Source organism: Aspergillus stella-maris, assembly GCF_047715825.1.
Source record: "Aspergillus stella-maris strain CBS 113639 unplaced genomic scaffold BDV14scaffold_20, whole genome shotgun sequence".
Taxonomy (NCBI): Eukaryota; Fungi; Ascomycota; class Eurotiomycetes; order Eurotiales; family Aspergillaceae; genus Aspergillus; species Aspergillus stella-maris.
The window spans coordinates 72,176-92,754 of NW_027396814.1; the positions used below are offsets into that span (position 1 = coordinate 72,176).

Here is a 20,579-nt window from a genome sequence, read left to right on the forward strand (position 1 = left end):
GTCGGGTGGATGGAATGGAATGGTGAGTTGACGCCCACACTCAGACAAAAGTTTGATTGAGGGTGTGGAATGTGAGAGGCTAATGTTGTTTCATTTCGTTTGTGCAGGAATGAGATGAGATGTGATAGACCAGATGGCTTACATACATGGACATACAAACATGTTGGTAGCCACTGATCCTACGCCTGATACGATGTTCAGTTTAAGGAATTAAAATTTGATCGAGGAAATCGATTTTTTCAAGTTCAATCAAATCTATTTCATTCCATTCCACTTCATTTCCTTTTCATTCTTGACTGCATTACAACACTCGATCCCTGGTTTTATAACGTTTTTCACTTAAATGTTTTCTTATAAAGCCTTTGGACCGGCCCTTTGTATCCCCCTCTCTTCTATGGACTTTACGGGCTCATCCAACTCGATACCTCCTCACCCGGACCAGATCGAATGTCCCCGCGACAATCATCTGCTCCTCCATGAGCGAGGAGGTACAATCGTAGTTTTATCTAATCTCGCCCAAGATTATCTGCTATACCCGCCTGCTGAAGAGCCACTTCTGCAGAGACGTGCGCTGCGGCACAGATACGGGTGGGACATTCTAGTTATTCTCAACAAGCTTCTTTTCATCGGAAGAACATTCCGGAGAATGATAAGTGGAAGGGTATATCGTGCTCTTGATTCTTTTTGCATAGTCTCTATATGTTCATGGCGAAGAGAAATCGCCAATTGCGTAGCATATCATATCGTTCTTTTTTCCTCTTCTAAGCTCCTTAATCTTTCTCTAATCTCACCGCGGGATTCGTCTCGATGAAGTTGAGGTCGACCTTGTGGCCGAGGAGTTCTCGGATATTGCTGACGGCGTACCTAAAGAGTGGAAGTTCGTGTTAGTTTCGGAAGAAATTCAGGGGCTTTTGACTATACTCACTTGATCATAGTAGGTCTCTCCAGACTGAGACCCCATCCGTAAACTCTCATGTCCTTAGGCAGACCCATGGGCTCCAACATCTCCGGTCGGAACATACCGCTGTTACCAATCTCAACCCACTTGCCGAGGCCGTCGTGGTAACCGAAGATCTCCATACTGGGCTCGGTGTAGGGATTGTACGCGGGCTTGAAGCGGAGCTGGTGAATGCCCATCTTAGCGAAGAAGACTTCCATGAAGCCGATGAGACCGCCAAGGGTAAGGTCGAAGTCGGCAATGACTCCTTCAATTTGATGGAACTCAGCCAAGTGAGTGGCATCGACGGCCTCGTTACGGAAGACACGGTCGATACTAAAGTATCTTGCGGGTCGCGGGTTGGCGGCCAGCTTGTGGAGCATGTATGTCGAGATGGAGGTGGTGTGTGTGCGGAGGACAAGGCGCAGTGACTCGTCGGCATCCCAGTTGTAGCGGTAACCGATGGAGCCATACTTGCCGTTCTCGTGGACTTGGCGGACGTTGTCCCAGTATTCCTTGTAGTCAAGCTTCTTCTCCGGAGTCGTGGACTTCATCACGCTCTTGGGCTTGTGGGGGTCGTTCTCGGGGTCTTCACGGGGAGGGTCGGCTGTGAGGGGGTCGGAAATGTAGAAGGTATCTTGGAGATCACGAGCAGGGTGTTGTTGAGGGACGAAGAGGGCATCGAAGTTCCAGAAACCGGTTTCGACGAAGCGGTTGGTGGGCATCTCCTCGAAACCCATTTCGAAGAAAATGCTGCGGAACTCCTGGCGGACCTTGTTCAAAGGGTGGAAGGCACCAGAGGGCGTAGGGGCACCCTTGGCCTTGAAGTTGTAGGGCTTGAAGTGGGCAGACTTCCAAGATCCATTCTGGAGCATCTCGGCCGTCAGGTCCGTCTCCTCCTTGACCAGCTCCTTGGCGTACTTTGGTCCCTTGGAGATCTTGTATGTGATGGCCTTTTGCACGGTGATGAGCTTCCGCTTCTTCATTTCCGTGACGGCCTTGTCGTCAGCCAGAGTCTGGGTCTCCTTGATTTTCAATAGGTTGGCTTTGGTTTCGTCCACGATGGAGTCGGTCGTGGGGCGGAAGACGTCGCCGTCCTTCTTGATCCAGCCCTTCTTGAAGGCATTTCCTTGCCCGATCTGAGCAACGTCCTTTCCGACAACTCCTGCGACATCCTTGATCTTCAATCCATCCATGGCGGCGAGGACAGCCTCGAAAACCTTGGCCTCCTGACTGCCATTGGAAGCAACACCCTCACCCTCCTTTGTCAGAGCCAAGACATCCTTGCTAATAGCTTCATATTGGACCATGTCCCGCGAGGACAGCCGATCGAGCGCACTTTTGACATTGAGTGAGGGGTGGGAGGGGAAGGCTTCGTTGGAGAGAATTGAGCCCTCGGCGGTGGAGAGGGCTTCCAGAACGGAGTTCGTCAGGTCGGCGGCCATGATTGCAGTTGTATGTCACGGCGCAGTGACCGGCTTGAGGAGAGAGTGCGTGGAAAGCGGTGGTAGAGTCGACCAGAGCCTGAGATATCGCTTGACTCAGAGCATCCCGCCCACTTCTTTTTCGGCCACCAAAATTACGGCGGGGCATCTGTGCCAAGTGCGTCATCCCGTGACTGCCCCGCCTGCCCCTCCGTCTTCTGTTTATACTTCACTCGCTCTAAGTTCATTGTCCTCGATACATACTTTCAGACTTAAGTGCTGTCCTCTATCCAAGCATGTACGCTGTGTCATGCTTTAAGGCTCTCTGTGGATAGTGAGTTGCGTGTATACAAGCAACACAACTGCGCCGGCTTTACAGTTGCATCTGCCCGTAGTTTTTGCGCAACTTGTATACAAATCAGCTCTGGTTTTAAAAGTATTCTGTGGACAATGCGACCTACATTGAAATTGGAACTCGGTAATGATAGCTTGCCTTACGCTCACGCAACAACAATGTAGGCTACATTAGCGGGTTCTCCAAATAGTCATGGTGGATGTCGCATTGCGCAATCAACCGGCCCTATAGTATGGCTTAGCTATTATGATCGGAGTGCTTGCGGCGATCCGCCTACTACAATACAAGAGGGGTACCTTCCTCCTCCCTTCCAGCTGGTCTGGGCTCTTTCCCTACGAGTTTCATCCTCTTCTCTCTTGAAGCATCACCATACACTTCAGCTTCTGCACCATGTCTCTCGGGCGTTTTTTCAAGCTCAACTCGGGCTACAGGATTCCCGCAATTGGCCTGGGAACATGGGTGTGTTTACCAATCCCATACGCCTTGTTTCTGATCCCTGAATACTAGCAGAGTAGCTCTCCAAACCCCACGAAGTTGAGAGCGCCGTCGAATCTGCTTTACGCGCAGGATATCGCCATATCGATGCCGCCGCATGCTATCTTAACGAGAACGAGGTTGGCAATGGCTGGAAGAAGTCCGGTGTCCCACGCGACCAGATCTTTGTCAGTGGCTCAGTCGCGCCTCTCCCGATGACTCTCAAAGCTAACAGAGTCCTTGATAGATTACGTCTAAACTGTGGAACACCCATCACCACCCGGACCACATTGAAGAGGCGCTTGACAAGACGTTGAAGGATCTGCAGACGGACTACCTTGATCTATACCTGGTAGGTCGGGACACTGTCTTTCGAGAGGAATATATTAACAAATCATAGATTCACTGGCCCGTCGCATTCGAGCACACAAACGAGACTTTGACCCCAATCGACCCCGTTTCGAAGCGATTTCGTCTAGCCGATGTACCGATTGCCGATGCCTGGAAAGTCCTCGAGAAGCTTGTCAAAGCGGGCAAGATCAGGAGTATTGGCGTCAGCAACTTCACAGTCGAAAAACTTGAGGAATTGCTGAAGACTGCGGAGATTCCTCCTGCTGTCAACCAGATCGAGGCTCATCCATACCTGCAGCAAGCCAAGCTCACTCAGTACTCTAAAGACAAGAACATTCTTACAGTCGCATACAGCCCGCTTGGAAACAACATTTACAATGCACCTCGGTAATCATCCTCTACCCGATGGGAATTGCAGTCCTCCCCAATCGTTGCTAACAAATTTCGCGGCAGAGTCGTCGATGACCCAATTGTCCAAGAGATTGCCGCCGACTTGCAGAAGGATCCAGCAGCTGTCCTAATCTCATGGGCTGTTCAGCGTGGCACAGCCGTTCTGCCAAAGAGTGTTACTACTTCTCGTATTGAGAGCAACTTCCAAGGTAAGTTCTCGCAAAGGAGATGTTGTATTCCAGCCAGTGGCTAACACTACCAGACTTCGTGATTCCGGATTCTGAGTTCGAAGCTCTTAACAAACTCGACAAAAACCAGCGCTACAACTACCCCTTCCGTTGGGGTATTGATGTTTTCGGGGAGTTGGGAGCTGAAGAGGCGGAGCGACGAGCTGAGGAGCATGCCGCTGGCCTGCGGGCTGCTGCATAATTCTGAACGGTTCTTAGGGCTAGTATATACCGTGAGCTTGAGGCAAGCTCGAACAAATTAGGCCTTGTTCGGTGACATATTCAACAGGTTGAAGATATCCTGAATCAAAGTAATCATTTGTTCAGAGTTTTTGTAGAGGAAATATCACACTACTGGTAAGCTGCGCTAAAAGCAAGACAATGGATGTCGAATATATATTCCGGCCATCCAGGAATAAAACCAAATAGCACGAGGGCGATCCGTTAGAAATGGTATTCGATAGAATAGAAAACAAAACAGAGCTCTTGACTTCTCTCTTTTTCTTCTGTATCTGTTGTTTACTAAATTTGATAAATTTTACCTCGAGGGTTGTGCCTATACTTCGGAGCTAAACCTCATTTTTGACGCGTGGTTGAAGTATCCATCCCCATCAACTTCTAAGCACTCACCATCCCCAACCATGCCTAAGACGCATCTAATTTGACATCTTACAAACATCTCATCTTATCTTCTTTATTGCCTTGCGTTGTCCTTCAGCAGAGAACTCTCCCAAATCACCACCATGCCACCCGCCCGCCGCGCGACACGAAAAGTCCGGGAGAAATTCAATGCAGTGCTTGGGGCTCGTATTGGTGAGTACCATACTATGATAGCACTACATCTTTGTGTAGAAATAGATTTATTAATCATCCCCAGATAAAAAACCAGCAGAGAAGAAACAGAAACCCCTCCCGCTCGTGGAGCGCACGAATAAGCTCTCTCGGGAGGAGTTCGTCTCGTCATACATCCCAACCTCTGAACTAGGATTCCAGAAAGAGAGAAAAACAAAGAATGAGAGGACAAAGAAGGCTCAGTATGAAGAAAATGAACCTTCCTCTACGTCTACGTCGATTTCATCTGAAACTGAAACCGATTCACACGACCTATCAATTTACACAGCAGCCACAATCCCACCGTCAGAACTAGACCTATGCTTTGATCTCATCGAGTCAACATCCTCAGCTGCATACAAAGACTCTAGCATGGGCTGGTCGGCGTCTGAGAAGAGAAAGGAGATGAAGCTTCCTGATATGAAGTACATGATACTGCGACGACGCGCAGATGCGAGCTCAAGCGCGGGGGATGGTTCCGGCGAAGACGCAGAGAGAGATAGAGATGGAGATGGAGCTGGAGAATTTGCGGGGTTCCTTGAATTCATGGTAACGTACGAAGACGGGTACGAGGTGCTCTACTGCTACGAGATTCATCTTACGCCCGAGTCGCAGGGGCAAGGGCTGGGTGAGGAGTTGATGCAGAGATTTGAGCGGATAGGGAAGGCCGTAGGACTTGAGAAGACAATGCTGACGGTCTTCAAATCGAACAAGCGCGCAATCAAATTCTACGAGAGGGTTGGATATGAAGAAGATGAGAACTCGCCGCGACCGCGGAAGCTGAGGAATGGAACAGTGAAGGAAGCAGATTATTTGATTATGTCCAAAAACTTGCGCTAGTTGGGCTGTCTAAATATTAATGAACTCTGTATAGATGAAATAGTATATTTACACTTGTTTGACTATTTTCCCGCGCTTCTCAGGGTTTTCTTGTTCCCATTCGTCGCGAAGAGCAGCGAAAATCGTGTCTGCAATGACGAGCGAGAGGCCAAGACTCCATACGAGAGTGATTGCGTAGAAGAAGTTGGCATTTCCTGAGCCGGCGTAGATCCAGAGGTGGTAGAATGCAGGGCCGAGTAATGAGGCGTAGAGGATAGCCGAAACGGAGAAGAAAGAGTAGCGCATTACTGGATCCGTAAGTCAGTATTGGGACCACAGGTTAATGTGTATGGTCACTTACAAGGGAATAGATGTCGGTAAAGCGGAAGCATAGCGAAATATAGCGAGGCATCTGAGATGCTCGAATAAGGCTTGAAGACCGCAAAAATCCCCAGTAGTGAGGTGACAACAAACAAGGGCTGCCGGCGCAGTCGCACAGTCAGACTACCCGCGTACGCTGCCAAATGGAGCCAGAAGACGCCGAGGAAGAAGTCACGGAAGGAATCGAAGATCTCAATAAAGAAGTACCACCAGAGACCGATGTTGGGGGTAAGGTCCGGAACGAGCAGCTGGAAGCCGTAAGTTGCAGAGATGAGGGAAGAGAGATCCCCGATGATGAGCAGCGACACTCCAAGAAGTCCGGCAATGCTTGAAGCAAAGATACCGAAGTGTTTGACCACGAACAGAACGGTTGAGGGAGAGCTCTGGCTGCGCTGAGCCTGTCGGTCATAGCAGAGAAGGACAAGAGGTATGAAAAGAAGGGCGGGGTAGATTGACAGATACGACGCCAGGCCCAGTGCAAACATAGCATTGAGAGTCTGCCCTTGAACTGCCGCGGAAAGCGCATAAAGGATCCCGGTCGAGGTGAATACTGCCGTCGATCGACCAAGGCAGGTTGCGATGGTGAAGGGGTTGAACAAGAACCTATTCCATATCAGTACCGTATAATCCCAATTTACAAGCTCTCGTCGTACCATGCCGCAACTAAAGCTCCGTCCCACTTAATGTCTTTCCGTATTGACGTGTACAGTCGGCCAGACCTTGCTTGAGCGGAGTCGGAGATGGTGACTAGGGCGTTCGCATTGAGCAGATCAACGAGCGAGTAGAACAGGGCAGTCGGAAGAGGATATTCTTGAGCATTTGGCAACAATGAGAAGATTGGAAGGAGAAGCGGAGCCTTTGTACAAGAGAATTAGCAGAGCTCCTGAGTACTTGATCCCCGCTACTTACCTGGTGGAAGACGCCTCCGTCGTAAGGTGACACATTGCGGTTGTAGAGGAAGAGACCTTCCTGGACTGTATCCTTCGAGTCAATTGCTATTCGACCAACAAGAGCAAATCTCTGATCAAATACTTACGCCTCTTGAAGCTGGTGACTGGTGTCGACACCTCCACTCGGCCAGTCAGTAAATCAGGCAGGGAGGGAAACAGGAGTAAGAGCAGGACTCGCAAGGCGAGAGCACCGCCAAACACAGCGACCTTTCGGCGATCGACGGGCATGTTGGCTTGAATATACCGTCGAGGCCGCGCAGAACAGTGCAAGAAAGACCCCTTCCCAGGGATGAATGAGGCTGTCCGACAAGGTGGTTGCTCTCCACCTGTCCACAATCCATAAACTCTCACGTGCCAAGACTCCGCGGGCGTTCGGTGCACGGGCCACCCGAGCTTTTCGCTGCGGAAAAAAAGTTCAATTTTTTGGAAGTCCAGAAGACTTTCTTCACATCTTTTCCCCATTCCACCACCACTGTCGCAATCATGGCTAAAATCAAGAAGAAGGGTGAGATACCGTCTCTGCATGACTTTAACAACCTGTTTCTAATTTCCGTCTTCCAGGTACCTCCGGCCAGGCCAAAAATTATATCACCAGAACGCAGGCCGTGCGTAAACTTCAGATTTCGTTGCCAGATTTCCGTCGACTATGCATTTTCAAGGGTGCGTTATATCTGTTCGCGGTGTTCTGATTTGGAAGCGTGACAGACAAGACTGACAGCAATCAGGAATTTACCCCCGTGAGCCTCGCAGCAAGAAGAAGGCTTCCAAGTCTTCTACTCAAAACACCACCTTCTACTACACCAAGGATATCCAGTACCTCCTCCATGAGCCTCTTCTCCGGAAGTTCCGCGACCAGAAGGCGCTCGCGAAAAAGATTGCTCGGTCTCTTGGTCGTGGCGAAGTTGGCGATGCGGCCCGCTTGGAGAAGAACCATGCGCCCAAGTTGACTCTCGACCATGTCATCAAGGAGCGTTACCCGACATTCATTGACGCCCTGAGAGATCTCGATGATGCGCTTTCCCTTCTTTTCCTCTTCGCGAACCTGCCTTCCTCCAACCATGTCCCGCCTAAGACCATTGCTCTCTGCCAGCGAGTTACCCACGAGTTCCAGCACTACCTGATCACCACCAACTCTCTCCGCAAGTCTTTCCTCTCAATCAAGGGTATTTACTACCAGGCTACGATTCAAGGTCAAGACATTATGTGGCTCGTTCCCTACCGATTCGTGCAGCGGGTCAACGGCGATGTCGACTACCGTATCATGGCCACCTTTGTTGAATTCTACACCACCCTCTTGGGCTTCGTCAACTACCGCCTGTACTCCTCCATTGGTCTCCGATACCCTCCGAAGTTTGATACCCGAAGTGATGAGAACGGTGCGGAACTGGCGGCTTTCACTCTGGAAGGTCGCACAGTTGGAGACGCTCCCAAGGCCATCGAGAACAAGCCATCAAACGATAACACCAACCAGGAGGTTTCCGCCGAGATCCAGAAGAAGGTCGACAAGGTCATCAAGAAGGCCAAGTTGGACCAGGTCAGCGGCGAACAAACCGCCGAGGCCGCCGAGGAAGCTACAGATGCGATCGACAAGTTCGAGCCTGCTGCTCCTGAGGCCGACACGCTTCCCCAGCCCGACCTTAGCGGCGACCAGGCCGGCGCACTCTTCTCTCCTTTCACATTCTACATCTCCCGTGAGGCCCCCAAGGCTCCTCTTGAGTTCATCCTCCGCGCCTTCGGCTGCAAGCGCATCGGCTGGGACACCGTCCTCGGCGATGGTGCTTTCACTCACAATGAGGCCGATCCCCGCATCACCCACCAGATCGTCGATCGTCCCGCCCTGCCCGAGTCAGCTCTCCCCGCCATCCCTGCGGCTGCTGAAGGTGGCGATGCCACACAGAAAGTACGACCTGGCACCCGCATCCCCGGTCGTACCTACGTTCAGCCCCAATGGATCTGGGATTCCATCAACGAGGGCAAGCTTCTTCGCCCTGATCTCTACGCACCTGGCGAGACCCTGCCTCCTCATCTGAGCCCCTGGGTCAAGGCTAAGAAGGGTGGTTACGATCCTCGTGCCAGCTTGGCCGAGCAGGAAATGGAGGGTGAAGCCGAGGCTGCCGGAGACGAGAGCGATGAAGAGATGGGGGAGGCTGATGAGGAGAAGCCAGCTGCTGTAAAGGCCACGGAGTCTGAATCAGAGGAGGGATCTGAAGACGAGTCTGTTGATGGCGGCATGGACGTTGCCGGCACCGACGACGACGAAAGCGACAGCGAAGAAGAGGAGGAAGAAGAGTTTGATGGCATTGAGGACGTCGATGCTGGCTCTGAATCCGAAGACGAGGAAGAAACGGCCCGCACCCAGCACCAGAAGGAACTCGAGGCTGAGGCTGCCGGTCTTCCCTTCTCCTCTGGCAACGCTGCCGACGCATCCGCCGCCAAGAAGAAGTCCCAGGCTAAGAAGAGGGCTTCCCAGAAGCGCCAGGAGGAAGAGGAGCTCGAGAGACAGAAGATGATGATGAGTCGCAAGAAGCGCAAGCTGTTGGAGAAGATGATGTACTCGAACAAGAAGACTGCCGATGAGTCGGCGAAGCTGCGGTCCAAGCGGAGAAAGTTTGAGAAGGGGGAGCAAAAATGAAGGACGATGCATTAAAAGTTGTGTGATATAATGATATCCGTCGATTAATATGGGATTGATGGTAGTTTAGGCGTATTTGATCTTATGTGTCATGTCAATAGACTCGTGCTCTGAGCCTCTTCTACATAGAATGCAGCATAAACATACACATTTTCTTTTCAGTCTTAAGCGACCATCAAGCGCATGAGCGCATCCTAATTTCTATATTCTCGTTCAGACTATTTGTGATCTGTGCTCGTTTTTATTGGCCTTAGCCTTTTCTACGACAGTCAGGTAGTACTTGTTAGGAGTCTCGAGTGGTCTCTCTCAGAGAAGGATCTGCCGGCTCCCGCCTAGCCGCCACGATTCACGGCAAACGCGATACCCGTCTGACTGGTCATAGGAAGCCTCGAGAGTGTGGGAAGCGATGGATGCCCTCTATGATTGGGTGGTCGGTTGGCCGCCTATCAGAGATATCTAGCTTACTAAGTAATGACTAAGCAAAGTCGAGCCCCTAGGGGCAGGCGGTACCGAATGGCAGTATGCTCCAACAGAGAGCATATATCACATGACTTACATCAATGCAAACTGGACAAACTCAGTCGACTTTATCTTATCGCCGAAAAAAATGACGGATCATCCGCAAACAATCAAGCTCGAGACTGTACAGAGCTCTCTTCACCACGTCGCGCCCATGGGTGCGGCCGCAATTACTCATATGCTGTACTATCGCCACTCGGATACTTTCACTTTATTCCAGAGCTGGCCCCTGACGCCCATGCTTCCGTGAAGCTCGAGGCATGTCCTTCTTCTCGGACGGCCAATCACAGCACTCAGGCGTGCCACCATCTGCACAACCGTATCAATCATTGTTTGGTGGTTTCAGTCAGGAGACTCAAGATCAAGACGAGCACCTACGTCTAAAACAGGATGATTACATAGATGAATCCGATTTTGACGCCCAGGCCCGTGGCGGCCAGGCCATCGACTACGAGGATTCTGGCGATAACCTAGAGTACATACAGACGAGCGACAGGGAGCCGACTATCTCCCCGAAGAAGGATGGATTTGTTGCTCGCTCAATACCTTCAACGCCTGCACCCTCTGTACTGAAGACCCGAGGAAGTTCTGAAAGCTCTGCATCACCGGAGCCTTATCGTCCTAACAAGTTCCATGGCCCGGCGCAGCTGTGGCTGGATCTCACACGGGAGGATAGAGAAATCGCGACTGCCCTTCGAGATATCGGCGCGAGGGATCTGGCAGCTCATCTTTACAGTGCACATGTTCTGCAGTCACAGGGAGCTGAGACAGCAGATCAAGATGAAAGTGAGCCTCAAGACGGTGACTTTCGCAACAGCGAGCTGCCCGATATTCTGGAAGAATGGACAGCATGGCCGATGCCTAGCGACGAAGTACCTCGTGCGGATGAGTGCCTCCGCCGGCTAGAGGATGACAAGTGGACTTTCAGGATGAGGACCGACCCTCGGCCAAGTGCGGAGCTTGAAGCGAGTCTTACGGCGTTCTTGATGAAAACAGCAAAAGAAAGATTCCAGTCAAGAGAATGGGCTCCAGCGACCTTTCCAGGCAGACGGAGTTTTGGCCAGTCGGATACCGATGGGCCAAACCTCAAGACGGAGGGCAAGATGGATGTCGATAAACCAAGCGAGGACGAGGACCAAGTGTTGGACAGCGAGCGGGAGGATCCCCAGGAGCCTCTCCGTCCCATTGTCCAGATAGACGAAGATGAATCGAGACGAAAATTACGACCCCTTACTCGAAATGTCATCACCCAGTTCGAGAATCTCCTATTGGGACTCCATCGTTTCCATGGGGCTTCACGTTATGATTACGGCCGGTCCAACAGAGGCCGATCAAGAGGTCGAAAGCGCGCACGCAGCTCCTTGTTGGCATTTAACGTAAATGGCCGAGAAGAAGATGCTTCAGATGCGGAAAACATTCACAAGCGTGCCTCGTCATCCAACAGCAGAGCAACACAGAAAGCTCCGGGACGTAATTTCTCGAGAGGACGCAAGCGTACAAGAAGAGCGTCCCAGTCATCTCAGCAGAGCCACAATAGTGCCGATGCATCAAGAAACAGAGCAAGCTCTACTTCTACAGTTGAGAATGGGGAGACGACTTTGACTGATTGGAGAGATGTGGCAGGTGTTGCTTCTTTGATAGGCCTGCCGCCAGCCGTACTTCAGCGTGCTACACAGAGATTCTCCGCTTTACTCGGCGAGGACATGGAACCCCCGATGAATCTCGAAGACCCTGGCCCACAATTCATGGAGGGCATGCTTGACTGGACGTCTACACGGAACAATCTGACATCGCTGGAGCGCGATGAATCTCGTCCACGCTCTAACTTCGCATCTCGTCCTGCGTCTCTTGAAAAGGGAGCCACTTCTTCACCTACCAAGCGCCCTGGCAACGCATTGCTCTCTAGGAAGGACAACATCAAGAAGGACCAACCTTTGTTCTGTCCCTTTAAAAAGTGCAACCGGCATAAGAAGGGCTTCTCGCGACGATGGAACCTCAACCAACATCTTAAAACGATGCACCCGAGCTACCAGCCAAAAGATAACAAAGCGCAAAGTCGCAGCGGAGTGCAATCTGGGTACAATTCTGATGTATCCGAATAATGATATGTGTGTGCAATTACGAATAATAATCCCAACAACAACGAATAAACTGTTAAACTGCCCTTTTTACTCCATCGCAAAGAAGCCCGAGGCCGATTTACTTTGTAAAAACCGGCAATTTGAGCCAATCACATCCATTTCTGATAAGCTCACGGACCACTGAACCAATCAGAGACTTGCCCCTCGGCTCATCATGACGTACAGTCACGTGATATATAGCTCCCCTCGGCGGGAGTAACAGCAAAGAATCCAGCTAATAGACAAGCTTCTGGCATTTGGAAGCTCTCAAAAAGCAGTTTTCGAACATTCAATTCTATTTCTTTAGCTGGGGAAGAAATATCGCGTCCAATCCTTCTCGGAACGTGCTACTCCAAACGACCAAGTTCCGCGGCTCCCCGCTCGCGAGCCCTCATAAAGGAAAAGCGAACCGCTCCTGTCGGTCTTTCTCCCGACCTTCTCCAAAAAATTAGGGATATATAGAGATGGAGAAGATTTTACGCCCTCTATCACGGCAGCTCTTGCGACCACGACCACGCTACCCATACACAATGCCCTCCAACAACTTACCAAAACGGCTCTATGCGACGGGGTACAATGTGCCTCCGGTGAGTAACAATCATTGGGTCAATTCTTGCTGATTCGGCTAACAATACCTCCCTGAAGCTGAAAGACCAGTCTTTGTTCATCCAGAAGGCGTTTGTGAACGGCCAGTGGGTGGATGCGGAGTCAGGGAAGACATTCGAGATCCATGGTATGGGCGCCCTTGTTAGCTCACAATGTTGTCGGTAAACGCAGCTGCTAACGAGCGCTTCTGCCTCGCTCTACAGACCCCGCTACAGGCAAGCTCATCGGAACATGCCCAGAGTTTAGCGTATCAGACACCGAGAAGGCCATCCAGGCCGCCAACGAAGCTTTCCCCAAATTCCGCACAACGCTGGCGCGCGAGCGCGCCCGCATGCTCCGAAGATGGTACCAACTCATGATGGATAACGCCGAAGACCTGGCCACATTAATCACATGGGAGAACGGCAAGCCGCTCGCAGACGCCAAAGGAGAAGTCAACTACGCCGCTAGCTTCTTCGAGTGGTTCAGTGAGGAGGCACCCCGCATCTACGGCGACACCATCCCAGCTTCTGTGCCTGGGAACCGCGTTATCACATTGAAGCAACCCGTCGGCGTCTGCGGTCTAATTACACCCTGGAACTTCCCGGCCGCTATGATTACGCGCAAGATTGGACCAGCTCTTGCGGCTGGCTGCACTGTTGTTACGAAGACACCTGGAGAGACACCCTTCACTGCTAATGCCCTTGCGGAGCTGGCAAAGCGCGCCGGTATTCCTCCGGGCGTGGTCAACATCGTCACGGCCCTCAAAAACACACCTGAAGTTGGTGAGACGATTACCACACACCAAGATGTGCGCAAGGTCTCCTTCACCGGTTCAACAAACGTCGGCAAGCTCCTCATGAAGCAATCTTCATCAACCATCAAGAAGGTCTCATGGGAACTCGGCGGTAACGCCCCCTTCATCGTCTTCGATGACGTCGACGACCTCGACGCCGCAGTTGCCGGTGCAATCGCTTCCAAGTTCCGCAGTTCCGGCCAAACCTGCGTCTGCGCAAACCGCATCTACGTGCAGAAGGGCATCTACAATGAATTCGTCCAGCGCTTCGTCGCAAAGGTCAAGGAATTCAAGGTCGGCGCTGGATTCGAAGAGGGAATTACACACGGCCCCGTCATCCACGACCGCGCCGTCGACAAGGTCGACCAGCACGTCCAAGATGCTGTCTCGAAGGGAGCTAAGCTCGTCGCCGGTGGCCAGAGACTCTCTGACTTGGGATCTAACTTCTACGACCTTACCGTTCTCACAAACATGACTAAGGACATGCAGCTTGCCTCCGAGGAGACGTTCGGCCCTGTCGCTGGCTTGTTCCCCTTCGAGACTGAGAAGGAGGTTGTTGAGCTTGCTAACAAGGCTGAGGTTGGACTTGCCGGATACTTCTTCTCTGGCAACGTCAAGCGCATTTTCCGTGTTGCGGAGGCGCTGGAGGTTGGTATGGTTGGTGCTAACACGGGGTTGATTAGTGATGTTGCTTCTCCGTAAGTTGTTTCTTCGCAGTTTTTTCGGAGTATGAGGCTAATCAGCTGTGCAGGTTTGGTGGTGTCAAGCAAAGTGGTTTCGGCCGTGAGGGCAGCAAGTATGGTATTGAGGAGTTCCTTACCATCAAGAGCGTCACCTTCGGCGGCATGGGCGAACCTCTGCAGGGATGAGTGATATATAGAGCACAATATATCGGTGCTGCTGGATGCGGTGCCTCGTATGATCTTAGCGTGAATGAATAAATCATCGATGAACATTTTCGAAATCCGTAGCAACTCAACTTTATGTCTCTCCAGGATACAGGAGACAGAGACGAAGATAGAGGCAAAGGCACCAACACCAACTGAACTAAGAGGTAAATGGTATTTGTCAAATCTAATTTACATGCAAATAATACAATACAGAACATATGCGCCGCAACCAGTGGGTGTCATGTCCCATTGAACCGTACAATATTTCCAGAACCAGAACCAGAATGCGAGTGTTGATGAGGCGTTTTTCGAACTAAATGGCGAAAGGCATTCGGGTAGGTTCAATTGAATCATCGTCTTCTTTCCATTCTCAACAGCAATCAGTCAATCAATCACACCACATCTATTTGCCCTGACGCTGCTTGTGCTTCGGGTTCTTCGAGCTACACGCAATACCAATTAGCACCAACTCCCTGACCTCAAAAGACTTGAAGTATCTCGAAAACTCACCAGATGATATAAACCCGGTTCTTCCTCCGAACAGGTTTGCACCCATCACACAACCGCTTAACAGACGATCTCGTCTTCATCCCGCGCATCTGCTCGATCTGCCTAACAGCAGAGACAGCGGCAACGGCGCCATTCGTCGTAGACGTAGATTCCTTGCTCGACCGCAGCAGCCTCAATCCATTGTTAACTGTGAACTGTGATAATTGCGAGAACGGCCGGGAAAGGGCTCGGAGGTTGAGGTTGAGGACGTTGTGTCGGGGAAGAAATTGGCGGAGGGCGGCGGTTGACGAGGGGAGGAGGGAGCGGAGGGAGACCATTTCGTTGAAGGTCGGGGCGAGACTCGAGCACTGTCGAGCTCTCGATGTGTTTTGGGTTGTATCGGGGTTGGATTTGCTCTTGTCTTGTCGCCTGGCGTTCGCGGTCACCTTGCGGGTTGGCTGAGGGTTCGGAAAATAGGGCGGAGCTATGGTATTGCCGGGTTCCGAGACCGTGGGTTACGGGGTTCTGATTGGTCGATTGCCTGTACAGGAGGGAGGTACCTATTATACCAGTATACCAGATCGACAGTAGAATTTATTTCGACGTAGTGTATTGTGTTAAGGGTATGAGATATATTGTAATGCTTATGGTATATCCATTGAGTACTCATACGCTAGAGTGTTATGAAGTGGGCATCGATGTCGCCCCATTACAATTCTATACTACAGCCGTAACCCGTAAAATGAAGATCACCAATCCGCCCTAGTCCAGTCCAAACGCCGAGAAAAATCGCTGTGATTGTGCATCGAAAGATTCAAAATCGCATATTTTGTCTTATGTTCAACGACGAAGGAAAGTCTTGTATGTTTCGGACTCAGTCTCCTCTGTGAATGGGTAGCCGAGGTCACGGAGGAAAGCCTCCAGGTCGTCCTTCTCCGACTCGGGACACTGAATACCAGCCAGAACCTTGCCGACATCGCCACCGTAGTTTCGGTAGTGGAACAGAGAGATGTTCTGGCTGGGACGGAGGGTCCGGAGGAACTTGGCGAGCGCACCGGGACGCTCAGGAAACTCGAACATGAACAGACGCTCGTCGTTCACATCGCTGCGGCCGCCGACCAAGAAGCGCACATGCCGTTTGGCGAGTTCGTCATCGCTGAGATCCCTCGAAGTCATTCCGTTCCTTGCCAACTCCGCCCTGATTTTCGCTAGGTCGTCCTGGCCGGTTGATGCGGACAAAGAGATACCCATGAGAACGTCGGCAGACTTTTCATCTGCGTAGCGGTAGTTGAAAGCAGTAACGGCGTGAGGAAGAACGACCTCCACCAGTTTGGCGAATGTACCAGGCTGTTCCGGAATCTTGACGCTGATGAGAGCTTCCTTCTTCTCCCCTAGGGCAGCGCGTTCTGCAACAAACCGCAGCCGGTCGAAGTCCATGTTCGCTCCAGAGGTGATAGCGACCAGTTCGCGGCTGGTGTGAGGACTAGGGTACTTGGCAACATACTTCTTTAAACCAGCAATAGCAAGAGCTCCAGAAGGCTCGATGATGGAGCGGGTGTCCTCGAAGACGTCCTTGATGGCGGCACAAGTCTCATCTGTGGAAACCAGAACAATTTCATCCAATACTTCTCGAGCCAAGCGGTAGCATTCTGAGCCGACTGTCTTCACAGCGGTGCCATCTGCAAAAAGACCGACTTCGTTCAATAAAACACGAGATCCCACGGCGATGGACTGTTTCATGGCGTTGGCATCAAGCGTCTCCACACCGATTACCTTGACATGAGGCGCAATGCGCTTCAGGTAAACACCAACGCCAGAAATCAATCCTCCTCCACCAATAGCGCAGAATACAGCCTCGAGTTTGTCCAAGTTCGCCTGGCGCAGGATCTCCATTCCAATAGTTCCTTGTCCAGCAATAACATATGGGTCGTCGAAGGGAGGGATGCTGGTGAGGCCGTGCGACTTTTCCAAGCGGTGGGCCTCCTCTTTGGCGCCGTCGAAGTCATTGCCATGAAGAACAACGCTTCCGCCAAGCCTGGCGACGTTCAAATGTTTGATAGCCGGAGTGCCTGAAGGCATAACAATGGTGGCGGGAATCTTCAACTTGCGAGCGGAGTAAGCAACACCTTGAGCATGGTTGCCTAGGGAGGTAAATATCATCAGCGCAAGGTTTGTACAGTATATTCCAGGTGAGTATTACCTGCGGAGCATGCAACCACGCCCTTCCACCTCTGCTCATGGGACAGATGAGCCATCTTGTTGTAGGCTCCGCGGAGCTTGAAACTGAACACGGGAAGCATGTCCTCTCGCTTGAGGAGAACTCGGCACTCCATTCGGTTGCTGAGGTTGACGGCATGGTGAAGCGGGGACTCATTGATAATTTCGTAGACGCGGGAGGTTAAGATCAACCGGAGATACTATTGATAACAATGGTGTTGAATATCGAGCATTTAAAAAGACAGTGAGAGGCAGTTCTTACATCTGGGTAGCCATTGGGGAGAAGGAAAGCGTCGGGGATGTCCCAAGAAGGAGGACTGCTGGGTCCCGTGTACTCCTCCTTCTCCGATGTTGGGGTTGGGATAGCAGAATACTCGGTGAGGGCAAGGCTGCTCAACCTCGAATGATTCGGTGTTGTTGCGCCATTGGTAGGCACTTTCTCGGTCATTTTCAAAGACTTCGTTCAGGAAACAGTCAGAATAAGAATGGCAAGTATCAAAAGTAATCAAATATCAGAATGATGTAGAGAGATAAGGAGGGGAGGCCCTGTGACTCGACTTCCCTGCGGCGGAGACAGAAAAATTCCGTGATCGGCGCGGGATGTTTATGTCATCAACCCTCAAGTACAGCCCTACCTTCCTAATTAGGAGCTTCCGCTGTATATTTCCCTCCGATATAGTCCGGATTTCAGGGAGCAACTGGAGATGACGAGGCCCTCTTTTGATGTTCTTCTGCGTTATTGATTCCTTATTAGATATCAATTGGACCTGACGCCTCTGGTGGCGGGCCTCGGACTCAGCTGATGGGGGCCTCGACTTGGATTGTTTCTTTGTCTCGACCTTGCGGTAGATGAGTCCTCAAATCACGCCCAATGAGCATACCTCAGCTTGTCCCTCGATGACAGGCTTAACTTGAACTATGGCAGGGCTATCACTTTGCAGCTCATGTACGCTCAAACCTGTCACCCAGCGCGAGATGCCGTGAGCCCAAGTTCAGTCTCGTCCCTAGTTATTTCGCAGGGACGAATCCGCAGTTGCACCTTCATACAGGCCTCGAGTCTCAATATTTGCTTCATGATAGGAAGAGCAGCATCCATCCATCTATCTCATGAAGGCAGTATTACTGAACAGCTCAGTTATTATCATTGCAGTGCCTGTTCCGCGGCCGCTTGGGGCTACGCTTTGCAGACCATTTACTTTTTTCCCTGTACAAGACAACCAGGACCCAGTCAACGATAATCAAATCAGGAGAGCTGGATGTTGTCAACGCCTTATATTCATCCTGGGAGGAACCTCAGCCCATGCTGCCAATGGGCTTGATGGTATCGTATGAAAGAGGACCGTATCGTAAATTATAATAAATTACGATAACTACTTCCGACGTCACTCCGCATGCCTTCGACACACGATCAAACAACATCGAAGCTCAAGCTTTCATTCAATCGTGTGCTGATATAGGACCTCGTTAATTAAAATCGAATTTCTAGCAACCATGAGCGACCCCCTCCCGTCCTCCTTCGATGGCCATCCGTACGTCCCCGCATGCCCGCAACCCAAGCTTCGGGTGGCACGAGCATATAATCTAACGATGGTTTGCTAGTCAATTCGAGGAAGAGACTCCGCTCCAGAAGTTCAGAAGAAGATTTAAGGAAGAGCCTTTGATCCCACTAGGTAGGTTATGCAGGAGCGGCAGACTACCAAAAAGACATTGAGGAACCGGGCTGACTCTGACCTCTTCGTAATCCAGGATGCGCCGCCACCTGCTACGCGCTCTACCGCGCCTACCGTTCAATGAAAGCCGGCGACTCAGTTGAGATGAACCGCATGTTCCGCGCCCGTATCTACGCCCAAGGATTCACCCTCCTCGCCGTCGTTGCCGGAGGCATGTACTTCAAGACAGAGCGGACGCAGCGGAGAGAGTTCGAGCGTGAGCTGGAATTGAAGAAGGGACAAGAGAAGAGAGACGCATGGTTGCGCGAGTTGGAGATTCGGGACAAGGAAGACAGAGACTGGAGACAGCGCCATGCCGCTATCGAACAGGCGGCGAAGGAGGCGGGCAAGAAGCCGGAGTCTGCTGCGAAACATGCTTCTAACCCAGAACTGGATAAAGCCAACTCTGCCCTTGAGCCGTCCCAAATGACGTTTGGTATCCTTGATGCTGTCAAGGACTTGGTGTCAAGGCGAAACTAGATGTATGAAGGGATTTTTGCTTGTCAAACTGTATTACTAAACTGGATCTCCTATCCATCTCTGATACTGGCGTTTGGGAATGTACATCTTCACTTTTATATCATTGCGTTATATATGGTCTATGTTAGTTGTCGGGTGTTGTACATCGCCCGTTTTCTCGCCGAGCTGCCCCGATATGTTCAGGCTGCCTGCTCATCGATGTATCTTTTCATCATATCGAACTCTGACTTGCCCGTCTGCTCTTGTTAGTGCCCTAGTTCTCCCTGCAACAGAGCCAGGATTTGGCTTACCGAAAGTAGATACCGAATATGCTGCTGTGAAGGATGTCAGCATTTTGGAACCTATGCTCGACCCAGCGGAAACGTACCAAATCGGTGACATTCCGATGGCGCTCAAATTCAGTCCGAGCATAGTCGCGCAGCTCACTCCGAGTAGGAGAATTGGGGATCTCTGCCATCACATAATGAGAATAGGCCTCTGGAAAATGATATATGAAGGGCACTAACTGTTTAGCGCTCTGGCGATTTCGCGCCAAAGAGCAATAACGCGCTGCCTTTGGATAAACTTATACATTCGTTAGCTTCTATATTATAGCTATGCTTGTAGTAGACTCACATGATCTAGACTAATCGCGGGCTTCTTAAGCTTTGATGACCGGGTGGAAGAGACCTCGGCCAACAACCTCAGCGACGCCCGCATCTTGCTGGTTGCCAACGGTAGCTACCGCTAATACTACCGCCTATTCGGAGATCATTGGAGCTGACTTGTCCAATAATTTGACATTGACCTATGTCGCGGGATATAGTTGAAGAAGATAGTAGACAGTGGTGCCATAAAGGCGGTGATGGTCGGACGCTAGAGGATTGTTACGTATTGTCTCTTGCAAGACCGTTACATACAACACTTGCATTGCTATAAACGCGAGCACTTCCCAAAAAAAGAGAAGAATTAGATTATTAGATGAAATAAATTGTATAAATGCGATATTTTGCATACGTATAAA

General features: G+C 51.0%; 11 protein-coding genes across 11 annotated transcripts; 6 read left to right on the top strand and 5 right to left on the bottom strand.

Moving 5' to 3' along the window:
• Positions 1-161: 161 nt before the first annotated feature.
• Positions 162-2,466, bottom strand: BDV14DRAFT_46457 (phenylalanine--tRNA ligase subunit alpha). Its single transcript, XM_073776829.1, has 2 exons — positions 926-2,466; positions 162-864 (listed from the first exon to the last, which is right to left on the bottom strand). The coding sequence occupies exons 1-2, from the start codon at positions 2,380-2,382 to the stop codon at positions 771-773; spliced, it is 1,551 nt and encodes a 516-aa protein (XP_073629209.1). The 5' UTR covers positions 2,383-2,466; the 3' UTR covers positions 162-770.
• A 155-nt stretch (positions 2,467-2,621) lies between these two features.
• BDV14DRAFT_171303 (NADP-dependent oxidoreductase domain-containing protein) lies at positions 2,622-4,434 on the top strand. Its single transcript, XM_073768369.1, has 6 exons — positions 2,622-3,175; positions 3,232-3,378; positions 3,438-3,542; positions 3,591-3,928; positions 3,995-4,140; positions 4,194-4,434. Exons 1-6 carry the CDS (start codon positions 3,107-3,109, stop codon positions 4,358-4,360), a joined length of 972 nt encoding a protein of 323 aa, XP_073629210.1. The 5' UTR covers positions 2,622-3,106; the 3' UTR covers positions 4,361-4,434.
• Positions 4,435-4,772: 338 nt separating this feature from the next.
• Positions 4,773-6,116, top strand: BDV14DRAFT_46477 (N-terminal L-serine N(alpha)-acetyltransferase NAT4). Its single transcript, XM_073776830.1, has 2 exons — positions 4,773-4,971; positions 5,036-6,116. The coding sequence occupies exons 1-2, from the start codon at positions 4,902-4,904 to the stop codon at positions 5,827-5,829; spliced, it is 864 nt and encodes a 287-aa protein (XP_073629211.1). The 5' UTR covers positions 4,773-4,901; the 3' UTR covers positions 5,830-6,116.
• Positions 5,822-7,439, bottom strand: BDV14DRAFT_171307 (GPI-anchor transamidase subunit GAB1). The gene is made up of 5 exons (XM_073768370.1): positions 7,226-7,439; positions 7,099-7,163; positions 6,843-7,045; positions 6,170-6,792; positions 5,822-6,116 (listed from the first exon to the last, which is right to left on the bottom strand). The coding sequence occupies exons 1-5, from the start codon at positions 7,365-7,367 to the stop codon at positions 5,878-5,880; spliced, it is 1,272 nt and encodes a 423-aa protein (XP_073629212.1). The 5' UTR covers positions 7,368-7,439; the 3' UTR covers positions 5,822-5,877.
• A 136-nt stretch (positions 7,440-7,575) lies between these two features.
• On the top strand, positions 7,576-9,932 carry nop7 (mRNA-binding ribosome synthesis protein NOP7). Its single transcript, XM_073768371.1, has 3 exons — positions 7,576-7,644; positions 7,701-7,799; positions 7,865-9,932. Exons 1-3 carry the CDS (start codon positions 7,623-7,625, stop codon positions 9,769-9,771), a joined length of 2,028 nt encoding a protein of 675 aa, XP_073629213.1. The 5' UTR covers positions 7,576-7,622; the 3' UTR covers positions 9,772-9,932.
• A 405-nt stretch (positions 9,933-10,337) lies between these two features.
• BDV14DRAFT_46496 (uncharacterized protein) lies at positions 10,338-12,633 on the top strand. Its single transcript, XM_073776831.1, has one exon. The coding sequence runs from the start codon at positions 10,551-10,553 to the stop codon at positions 12,390-12,392; it is 1,842 nt and encodes a 613-aa protein (XP_073629214.1). The 5' UTR covers positions 10,338-10,550; the 3' UTR covers positions 12,393-12,633.
• A 307-nt stretch (positions 12,634-12,940) lies between these two features.
• Positions 12,941-14,660, top strand: BDV14DRAFT_199048 (NAD-dependent succinate-semialdehyde dehydrogenase; the record flags this gene model as incomplete). The annotated part of the gene is made up of 4 exons (XM_073773149.1): positions 12,941-12,997; positions 13,056-13,143; positions 13,220-14,489; positions 14,543-14,660. 4 exons carry the CDS (start codon positions 12,941-12,943, stop codon positions 14,658-14,660), a joined length of 1,533 nt encoding a protein of 510 aa, XP_073629215.1.
• A 442-nt stretch (positions 14,661-15,102) lies between these two features.
• Positions 15,103-15,683, bottom strand: BDV14DRAFT_171315 (50S ribosomal protein L36). The gene has a single exon (XM_073768372.1). The coding sequence runs from the start codon at positions 15,506-15,508 to the stop codon at positions 15,188-15,190; it is 321 nt and encodes a 106-aa protein (XP_073629216.1). The 5' UTR covers positions 15,509-15,683; the 3' UTR covers positions 15,103-15,187.
• A 151-nt stretch (positions 15,684-15,834) lies between these two features.
• Positions 15,835-17,952, bottom strand: BDV14DRAFT_46526 (threonine dehydratase, biosynthetic). Its single transcript, XM_073776832.1, has 3 exons — positions 17,650-17,952; positions 17,371-17,587; positions 15,835-17,311 (listed from the first exon to the last, which is right to left on the bottom strand). Exons 1-3 carry the CDS (start codon positions 17,833-17,835, stop codon positions 16,011-16,013), a joined length of 1,704 nt encoding a protein of 567 aa, XP_073629217.1. The 5' UTR covers positions 17,836-17,952; the 3' UTR covers positions 15,835-16,010.
• An 837-nt stretch (positions 17,953-18,789) lies between these two features.
• rcf1 (respiratory supercomplex assembly factor RCF1) lies at positions 18,790-20,105 on the top strand. Its single transcript, XM_073768373.1, has 3 exons — positions 18,790-18,916; positions 18,987-19,057; positions 19,134-20,105. The coding sequence occupies exons 1-3, from the start codon at positions 18,879-18,881 to the stop codon at positions 19,574-19,576; spliced, it is 552 nt and encodes a 183-aa protein (XP_073629218.1). The 5' UTR covers positions 18,790-18,878; the 3' UTR covers positions 19,577-20,105.
• Positions 19,756-20,033, bottom strand: BDV14DRAFT_199052 (LYR motif-containing protein 2; the record flags this gene model as incomplete). The annotated part of the gene is made up of 3 exons (XM_073773150.1): positions 19,756-19,812; positions 19,867-19,890; positions 19,944-20,033. 3 exons carry the CDS (start codon positions 20,031-20,033, stop codon positions 19,756-19,758), a joined length of 171 nt encoding a protein of 56 aa, XP_073629219.1.
• Positions 20,106-20,579: the final 474 nt, after the last annotated feature.

Bases quoted from the DNA above. Each gene is read 5' to 3' on its own strand.
- BDV14DRAFT_46457 (XM_073776829.1), bottom strand. From the start codon at position 2,382: ATGGCCGCCGACCTGACGAACTCCGTTCTGGAAGCCCTCTCCACCGCC. The intron at 865-925 runs GTGAGTATAGTC...TCCACTCTTTAG, and splicing joins GAGAGACCTACTATGATCAA to GTACGCCGTCAGCAATATCC.
- BDV14DRAFT_171303 (XM_073768369.1), top strand. From the start codon at position 3,107: ATGTCTCTCGGGCGTTTTTTCAAGCTCAACTCGGGCTACAGGATTCCC. The intron at 3,543-3,590 runs GTAGGTCGGGAC...AACAAATCATAG, and splicing joins ACTACCTTGATCTATACCTG to ATTCACTGGCCCGTCGCATT. The intron at 4,141-4,193 runs GTAAGTTCTCGC...TAACACTACCAG, and splicing joins TATTGAGAGCAACTTCCAAG to ACTTCGTGATTCCGGATTCT.
- BDV14DRAFT_46477 (XM_073776830.1), top strand. From the start codon at position 4,902: ATGCCACCCGCCCGCCGCGCGACACGAAAAGTCCGGGAGAAATTCAAT. The intron at 4,972-5,035 runs GTGAGTACCATA...AATCATCCCCAG, and splicing joins AGTGCTTGGGGCTCGTATTG to ATAAAAAACCAGCAGAGAAG.
- BDV14DRAFT_171307 (XM_073768370.1), bottom strand. From the start codon at position 7,367: ATGCCCGTCGATCGCCGAAAGGTCGCTGTGTTTGGCGGTGCTCTCGCC. The intron at 7,046-7,098 runs GTAAGTAGCGGG...TCTTGTACAAAG, and splicing joins ACGGAGGCGTCTTCCACCAG to GCTCCGCTTCTCCTTCCAAT. The intron at 6,117-6,169 runs GTAAGTGACCAT...TTACGGATCCAG, and splicing joins TTACCGACATCTATTCCCTT to TAATGCGCTACTCTTTCTTC.
- nop7 (XM_073768371.1), top strand. From the start codon at position 7,623: ATGGCTAAAATCAAGAAGAAGG. The intron at 7,645-7,700 runs GTGAGATACCGT...TCCGTCTTCCAG, and splicing joins GGCTAAAATCAAGAAGAAGG to GTACCTCCGGCCAGGCCAAA. The intron at 7,800-7,864 runs GTGCGTTATATC...GACAGCAATCAG, and splicing joins TCGACTATGCATTTTCAAGG to GAATTTACCCCCGTGAGCCT.
- BDV14DRAFT_46496 (XM_073776831.1), top strand. From the start codon at position 10,551: ATGTCCTTCTTCTCGGACGGCCAATCACAGCACTCAGGCGTGCCACCA.
- BDV14DRAFT_171315 (XM_073768372.1), bottom strand. From the start codon at position 15,508: ATGGTCTCCCTCCGCTCCCTCCTCCCCTCGTCAACCGCCGCCCTCCGC.
- BDV14DRAFT_46526 (XM_073776832.1), bottom strand. From the start codon at position 17,835: ATGACCGAGAAAGTGCCTACCAATGGCGCAACAACACCGAATCATTCG. The intron at 17,588-17,649 runs GTAAGAACTGCC...TGTTATCAATAG, and splicing joins TCCCCAATGGCTACCCAGAT to TATCTCCGGTTGATCTTAAC. The intron at 17,312-17,370 runs GTAATACTCACC...TTACCTCCCTAG, and splicing joins CGTGGTTGCATGCTCCGCAG to GCAACCATGCTCAAGGTGTT.
- rcf1 (XM_073768373.1), top strand. From the start codon at position 18,879: ATGAGCGACCCCCTCCCGTCCTCCTTCGATGGCCATCC. The intron at 18,917-18,986 runs GTACGTCCCCGC...ATGGTTTGCTAG, and splicing joins TCCTCCTTCGATGGCCATCC to TCAATTCGAGGAAGAGACTC. The intron at 19,058-19,133 runs GTAGGTTATGCA...TTCGTAATCCAG, and splicing joins AGAGCCTTTGATCCCACTAG to GATGCGCCGCCACCTGCTAC.